The sequence below is a fragment of the Suricata suricatta genome, chromosome 15 (genome assembly GCF_006229205.1).
Source record: "Suricata suricatta isolate VVHF042 chromosome 15, meerkat_22Aug2017_6uvM2_HiC, whole genome shotgun sequence".
Taxonomy (NCBI): Eukaryota; Metazoa; Chordata; class Mammalia; order Carnivora; family Herpestidae; genus Suricata; species Suricata suricatta.
Genome location: NC_043714.1, coordinates 35,032,530 through 35,040,771, shown reverse-complemented (window position 1 = coordinate 35,040,771; position 8,242 = coordinate 35,032,530). Strand labels below are relative to the sequence as shown.

At 35.1% G+C, this 8,242-nt stretch overlaps 1 protein-coding gene across 2 annotated transcripts in view; it reads left to right on the top strand.

Moving 5' to 3' along the window:
* CALB1 (calbindin 1) overlaps positions 1-7,584 on the top strand; it is a 23,265-nt gene extending 15,681 nt beyond the window's left edge. Inside the window, exons 6-11 of one of the 2 annotated variants that reach the window (XM_029923509.1) lie at positions 1,739-1,816; positions 4,300-4,355; positions 4,438-4,472; positions 4,593-4,651; positions 5,492-5,563; positions 5,889-7,584. In XM_029923509.1, coding sequence (XP_029779369.1) covers positions 1,739-1,816; positions 4,300-4,355; positions 4,438-4,472; positions 4,593-4,651; positions 5,492-5,563; positions 5,889-6,002 — 414 coding nt within the window. In that variant the 3' untranslated portion in view covers positions 6,003-7,584. Of the gene's footprint in view, positions 1-1,738; positions 1,817-4,299; positions 4,356-4,437; positions 4,478-4,592; positions 4,652-5,491; positions 5,564-5,888 lie in introns of both variants that reach the window. The other variant, XM_029923508.1, reaches the window with a different exon arrangement.
* Positions 7,585-8,242: the final 658 nt, after the last annotated feature.

Below are 8,242 nucleotides of genomic sequence, written 5' to 3'. Positions count from 1 at the left end.
GATGCAGAACTTGAGAGACTATTGAATGCTGAGAATGAACTGAGGGTTGGGGGGGAAGGAGGAGGGGGGAAAAGAGGTGGTGGTGATGGTGGAGGGCACTTAAGGGGAAGAGCACTGGGTGTTGTATGGAAAACAATTTGACAATAAAATATTATGGGGAAAAAAAGGTAAAAAAAATAAAGTGTAATTAAGCTTAAAAAAAATATGAAAACAAGGTCTTTTATGCAAACTTGCACACAACAACCTAGAGCTCACAAGGTGACAGTTAAGCTATTGTGTTTTCATTCTGTAGGACCAAAAAATAATTATTTTCAAGTTCATAATGAAAACCTTAGCTTGCTTCCAATACTGACCTTCTTTGTTCTACATTTTACTCTCAGAAAGAGATTCTAAATAGATGTCCTCTTCTCTGGGGAATTTTAAAGATAAGTTGGCATTCTTTTTTAATGGATCTTTCAAGAAAGCTAATTTTAAGATTCATAATAGAGTAAAACATCACTTGCTCTCAGACACGACTTTGAATCTCAGCGTCCCGAGGTTTCTCCCAGGCTATTTTTGTGACCACCATTTTAGTCTCTGATGAGGCTTTTTAACCCAATTAATCTCTGACAAAAGACTCATAAGGCTCAAAACTAAAATTCACCCCCAATAGATAACTTTGAATTTTCCATGCTTCACTTTGGATTTGAAGTGGAATGTCTGAAATGAAAATAAATTTAATCAAACTAAGAAAAAGTTCTCCTTTCTCAAAAAGAATGAAGTTAAATCAGCTCAGCAGAAAAGGTACATTTGGGAAGAAGAGAAACCACTGCAGAACCAAAGAAACCCAATCCTTCAATAATATCCAAGCACAGTATTTGCTCAGTTTTGCATAACCACATTAATTCATTTTCTGAAAAAAAAATAAAGGAGTTGCAAATGAACAGCACTACACAAAATGATTATCATATGCCTAAGTGCTAACACTTTTATGTGGCTTTCATAAAACTTTTTCTTTCTTTTTTTAATTAAACTCACTCCTAAACTCCAGCTGTCAAATTAACAATCATCTTTTTTCATCCTTCCCACAAAAATCTCTATTTTAATATGATTCATATATCCTTCAAGGATTAGATAATATCATGTGTGGCCAACTGTTTCAGTCTGAACATCCAGCCGAAGCACTCTCTCCAAGCTGCCTAGGACAGCATCAATCCGAAAAGCTAACTGACTGTCCCTTTGGTAAAACGAGCTTTCTAGTGGTGAAAAGCTGATGTGAAAATACAGCTTCTGAGGGCAGAAAATGCACTTGAAATTAGAGGCAGTTCTCTACCTGGCTGACTAAGAATTTTCACTCATGTTACAAAGGCATAGAGAGGGGCCCTTGTGTTTCTTACAGCAGAGTCATGTGCCCATGTGAAGAAGATACCTTTATGTAGAAATGCATCCATTGGGCTGGCTGGTGTGCAAGTTTGTACTCAGATTCCTACACAGGGCACAGCCCAGATACTCATTTAATTGAAGTCGTAAAAGCAGTGCAGCACAGACTATAACAGATAACGCAGATCTACCTGTCAAAGGCAGCAGCATCACTGGAATGCCAAGTGAACCACGTGGAATAATGTCTTTTCTAAGGTCTTCTCCTTGCCCAGTTCTACCCTCAAAAAGAGGCCTTCTTTGCATTCCTGAGGGCAGCCTGAAATGGAAGCAGACTGTAGGTTACTGATGACATTTATCTGAGTGTTCTTTGTCTTAACAGAACTTTCTAAAGGACCTGCTGGAAAAAGCAAACAAGACTGTTGATGATACAAAACTAGCTGAGTATACAGACCTAATGGTAAGACTGATCTTGGAGAGACTGCACCCCATAGCTTGCGAAATAGTACTATGTTCTTGTTAATTTCCAAGGCTATAGAGGATGAATGAAATAAACCATGGTGTGGGCATCACATGCATATAGGTATCATTTCACTTGAAAAGAGAAATACTTCAGGATGTTTACACCTTGCAAGGCTGAGTGGGTTTTGTCATCATTGACTTTAACATGAGTATTCAACACATGAGTATTTCCTTTAATCTATCTATCTATCTATCATTTTTCTTACAAAGCCAGTGTAACTATCACCAAATTACATAATTTATACATATGTACATTATATTGCAGATACATAAATTGGATCAATAAAACATTTATTATAGAGGTTCTATATCAATTTTTATCATGACTCATGAAATCATAAATTTTGTAGAGTTTAAGCAGAGCTTCTAGCAACTTTGTTCATTGAGTAAATAAAAAATATGGGTATTTTCTCCTTGTTTGTTTTGATTGTTATTGTGGGATACTCTCTTGATGCTTTGAGTGAGGTGTTCCAAATGTACTCTGAGCCCAATTCTATGGTAATAGTATAACCAAGACCTCTTACAGAATACCTATAATAGAGCCAAGAAAGTTGTTTAACACCTAAGGCCTCAATGTTTTAGGAATGAACACATTTATTAAATTCTAGGTAGAATAATCCAGTGCCCATGAAGTTCATTAATTTCAACTGGGTAGTTTCCTCATTTTGATTCACAGCATTAAGACCATGAGGAAAATTCTTTGCCAAACTGATTAAGCTATGGGCCAATATTTTGGCAACATTTTAATTAATTTTTGAAATTCAGGCAAAATTTTAAATTATCCAAATCAGTAACATACATGCTTTAAGTACTGTAAATGTAAATTCTTACATATTTAAATTAAGAACCCATAAAAAGTATGTTCTATTAGATTGGTAAAGGAGTTAGACTTTTTAGTTACCCTGGAAAACCATCTTATAAAAGGTTTGATTATATTTGATGTAATGGAGGCTTACTTTCAGCCTGTCTGCCAACTTTTATGTAGGGAAAGGAAAACACTAGAACTTTACTATTGTCTTATTCACTATACAGTGAAATTATGAAGTAGGACTCATCTTTAATTTCAAAATAATTAAAAATTTTCATTGCAAGGAAGTATCCTCTTTAATCCACTTATAGCATTAGCATACAAATGTGACACAAAGTGTGTCAGATCTAAGATCTGAATAACTTCTGGGAAACGGACAGTAACCTACGTTTATCAGTTTTCTGTGCTGTGCCGGTCTTTCGGGATGTCTATTTAAAGTAGAGACTCCTTTGCAGGTAGAGATGTGAAACAGTCTTTTAAAAACCACTCAGATGGGAGTTTCCCCTGCTGGATTGGCCAGGCGTATCTGATTCAATGTCAAAAACCAGTTCAAATCTGAGAAGCAAATTAATCTAGAATTAATTAAAATCTAAATATATATGTTGAGAAATATTCCCCTATGGGCACTAAATTGTGTAATCAGGTCCAGTGTCTTGATAGACAGTTTGACAATATTAGAACTTATGGTCAATAGATTATAAAATGTGTCAGTATCAGACCCTGAAAAAAACATCTGTCTCCTACGAAGGACTCTTAGAACATCTGAAACATAGACTGTTCTTTTTCTCCCTAAAGAGACTTCACTAAGCCTCTATCCATTATGACCCTGATAACATTCCTTTCTTTAAAAACAAAATAATGTTGCTTTTTCACATATGTAATGTGCAAACTTTATATGTTTTAACACATTTCATGTATAGTCCTTCCATGTAATATAGGACAGCAGTAGTTGCTAGTTTCTAACATGAATGCTTCCTGAATAAGGGTAGGAGTGTATTTATATCTGGATGTGTCTTGGTGTATGATGTGCATGTAAGTGCAATGAGGAGGTATCTAGTATCCAAATGTAAATAAAACAATTGAAAATTACCCAGAAACTATTCTCTAAGAATTTATTCATACTGTCTATTGCTTCTATGTTTATGCTCTAAAAGAAGGAAACAAATATTTATTTTTATATCATTCTTTAGAGAGTTTTAGGGAGTGCTATATATTGCCAGACATATTCTCACATCTTGATACATATACATATTTGCAAGAAAAATAAATTATGGTATTCTAGAATCTAGCTAAGAGTGCTATATATTGCCAGACATATTCTCACATCTCGATACATATACATATTTGCAAGAAAAATAAATGATGGTATTCTAGAATCTAGCTAAGATCACTATTGCTCTGTTTGACTATTCTACATTGTCCTCATATACTCTGGCAATTGATCCAACTAGTAGAACTAAAAATTTACACTCAACGTTTAATAAAAGCTAGTTTCTAGAATTTTGCTGCCTGTGAAGTAATTGATAACTCAAGGTGCTTTACTTTTAATTTTCTTTTCCTTCCTGAGATATATCATTCTTCAATGGCTACAATAATACTATTCTGTCTTTCAGCTGAAATTATTTGATTCGAATAATGATGGGAAGCTGGAATTAACTGAGATGGCCAGGTGAGTTTAGGAAATACATGATATTATAATAAGTTGACCCTTGACCAGAAAATCTAATCTATTAATATTTCTCTCTCAAAAGGTTACTACCAGTACAGGAGAATTTTCTTCTTAAATTTCAGGTATTACTCTTTTCCCTACTGTAAATATTATTTTCCTTGAAAAGTTAGGCTATGGGAGATTTGCCAAGGGAAACACAATGAAATAGCATTTTAACCTTTGCTTTCTTCTCTCTCATTCAGGGAATCAAAATGTGTGGGAAAGAATTCAATAAAGCTTTTGAGTTATATGATCAGGTAAAAGTTCATTCTTACTATAACTTGATTGTTTAGGAGAGTTTGGACAAGCCTCACTTTAATGAAAAAAATCTCAAACTAAAGGTCCATATTAAAAGTAACAGGAGCTATTAAAATTACTCAGCCAATTCATTCTTGTCACAAGAAATACGGTATGTCCCAATTAGATGAAATCTTGATTCAAATCCCATGCTATAATGTATCTATTCTGAAGCTTTGAAGAAGACCCCAAACTCCTCTGAACCTCATTTGTAAACAGGAGATAATAATGCCTCCTTTACAGGGTGGAATAAGGATTAAGTTAGTTGAAGATATGCAGCAGAACCCCCCACCATGCAGTAGATGATAACATCATGGGTGTGAGGAAAGTTTGTTAGTAATGTCAATAGTTGACGCCCTTTAGTTTCCTCTAATTTCTCTACTTCTGGACCAAATCCGACTTCTGTAGGCTCTAGCATAGCTCTGCCCCTAGCTGGTGTGACCTCAGGCTAGTCCCATAGCCTCCCTAGGCCTCAGGGTCCTCATTCGTATGTACATATTTATGACCACTTAATGACCTCAACAGGAGGTGATATTGTTAACATAAAGTGAAATGTTAAATATGAAAGTACTTTGAAAAGTTCAAAGCGTTTTATAAATGTAAGGTTTTGAATGAGAGGCCACTCACATGTTATTTTGGACCTCTGGACCAATTAAGAATTTTGAGGGTGTGACATGAAGACATTGGGGTATCTGCCAATGGAGTAGGGAGCTTTCTGAGGATTTCAGTTGTTTCCATTTTATTACATCCCACCATTATTGTTCATTTGGATGTATACCGGTTTATTTCTGCTCCCTCAGGATGGCAACGGATACATAGATGAAAATGAACTGGATGCTTTACTGAAGGATTTGTGTGAGAAGAATAAGCAGGTAATTTTGTTACCATGCCACTTACTTTTTAGGCAGACTATAAGGATACATCCACAACACATCCATTTTTGGAAGTCTACTTTAAAGATTTATACAGCAGCAGCAGAATTGAATTCTTAGCCTGATTTGGTACTGGCCTAAGTCAGCGTAACTGTGATAAATAGATTTTAAAGCAATCTTGTGATTAGTCACTTTAGTACAAGAATTCAATCCAGCTCTTAATGGACTGGTGTAACAAGCAGCTTTCATCCTGTTTTATCACTTGACAGTGGTTAACTGACTTCCATATTTAACTGGATAACAACCCCATCTATGTTCTATACAGGATCTGGATATTAATAATATTCCAACATACAAGAAGAGCATAATGGCTTTATCAGATGGAGGAAAGCTGTACCGAACAGATCTTGCTCTCATTCTTTGTGCTGGCGACAACTAGAGTTCATGCCATGACCACTTACTAGCGATACATTGTATCTAAAAAATAACTGTGCACTATAAGGGACTAGGCTGTATTTTCTTTTGTATCTGTAAATTTAACTGCATATGGCTAATTACGCAGGATGTGTGGCACATTCTTTTCAGCTTGTTTCTACACTGTTTGTAATGTACAGTTTTTGTAACTACATGATTGGAAAAGAAGGTCTTAGGCTCAGGCCAGCCAATATACCCAACTGGGGAAAAAAAAAAAAAACTGAACACATTCTTGCTTTCACAAATATAGTTGGACAAGATTTCCCTAAAAATTCCACTAGGATTAATCTCAAAAACTCTAGTCTTTGATGTGTAAATGCACATTTGTCACTGAATAGGAGAATTATACCTAACAAGTTCCCATTTCCAACAATCATAGGTCTGTCCCACAAAATAGTCTTACGCTGTATTTCCAATTATTAGGAGGAATGTGCTTTTGCATCTAAAATACCAAAATATCAATCAATAGCTAGTTATTTGTGGCTCTATGAGGTTAACAGTCTCACTAGACAAGACTTAGTTAATTAATCAACAACACGTCTACTGCTTGAATCCATACCAAGCTATTGGTTCAAGTTAATTTGATGACAAGGAAGGGTAGCACCAGATGAAACATAAATCTGTCTGATTCTACATCTGTATTTTCCACAAGCCTACTGTCAGAGAGTATGACCTTAATCCGTTTTCTAAACTGTTTTCACGTGTTGCAAATTATAATGATTCTAGTCAACTGCTGTTTTTATGTCATAGTGTGTGATTTCTGATTAAATTATATATGCTGAGTATCCTGGTGTCTACTTTGCATACTTCCTGGATTTTCTTTCAATGTAGGACTGTCCATTCCCACCAAGGGTATCTGCTGCCTCTGAAAATATTTTTTTCTAGCTATAACTACTCTATTTTTTACTACACAATTAAATTTTAATGTAAAATTCATAGCATCCTAATTGTTGAATGTTATATCATCAATAATTTTGTGTATTCTGTGAATTATCTATATTTCATATTGAGATCAGCATTCAAAATAGTTCTATTTCTATCTGCAAATAGTTTCAAATGAGTTAAAAAAAATATCTGAAAAGAAATACTAATGTAATCATTTATCTTACTTAGCAAGGGAGATTCTAAAACATTCTATTGACCTCCATCCAAGTCACTTTCGTGTATTTGTAGCTAGAATATCCTACACCGGTGACACTTGACATGTAATGGTTGGTGATTCCTGATTCTTTGATTGTGAAGCAGAGAGCCAAGAGTTATGCATCTTTACAAAACTTACAAAGTTACCGCCAAAGAATTAATGGTTCTAGATCAGTTTAAATGTCCCCCAATTATATAAATTCAGCATTAGTTTTCTCAATTCATAGAAATCACAACAAAATAAATGTGAGGTATCTCTTTGCCCCAAGGATGGACAGAAAATAGATCTGTCAAAAAATAAAATGTATCAAAATGATGTATTAGATTGGCTTTGCTTCTAGTGTGTAAATGGAAGCACTGACCTTAGGTTGAATTTAATGACTAAGAATAAAGAGGAAAATAACTCATCTCTTGTATTTTTGTCTCTTCCTCAAAAAATCAGTTGACATGTAACTGGTAATCAATCGAGGTGGAAATGCAGGATGCTGAAGTTATCAAGGCCTAAGAACTCTAAATAAATGTGAACCTGCCTGACTCGGTGAATTACTATATGCCTTATGAGAAGCCTCCAACATTAAGATTTACAAACAAATCCCCAAAAAATACAAATATTTGGAGTTTGCTGCCCAATTCACTTAATCAAATAGTTCTTTGTGAAAGATTTTTTCCAAAGGAAAAGGAATATACAGAATTTCTTATATACATCTGTTCATGACATTTGAAATAGTGTTAATTACAAAGTATACACGAAAATGAGGGCAGGCTTGGCACTCTTACAACTGTAGCGTCGAAAAAGAAAGAAAAGCAACAGCAGTAAAAGTCTGATATCTGGGGTCACTTCCAAGAAAGCCCATAGGAATAATGGTCATGAATTTAGCACTTGGCTTACCACCGCGAACTTGGACTCCTGCCTGAGCTCTATCAGGGAAAGAAATTCTTACAGTTCAGCTAAATCAGTCACACTTCCCTCTAAGTGAAGGGCCTGCCTCCTTGGGTGGAAAACTGAGAGAAGAGAGTAAAAGAATCTGACAGGGCAAATGTAAGATCACTTACACATGTCTGCCT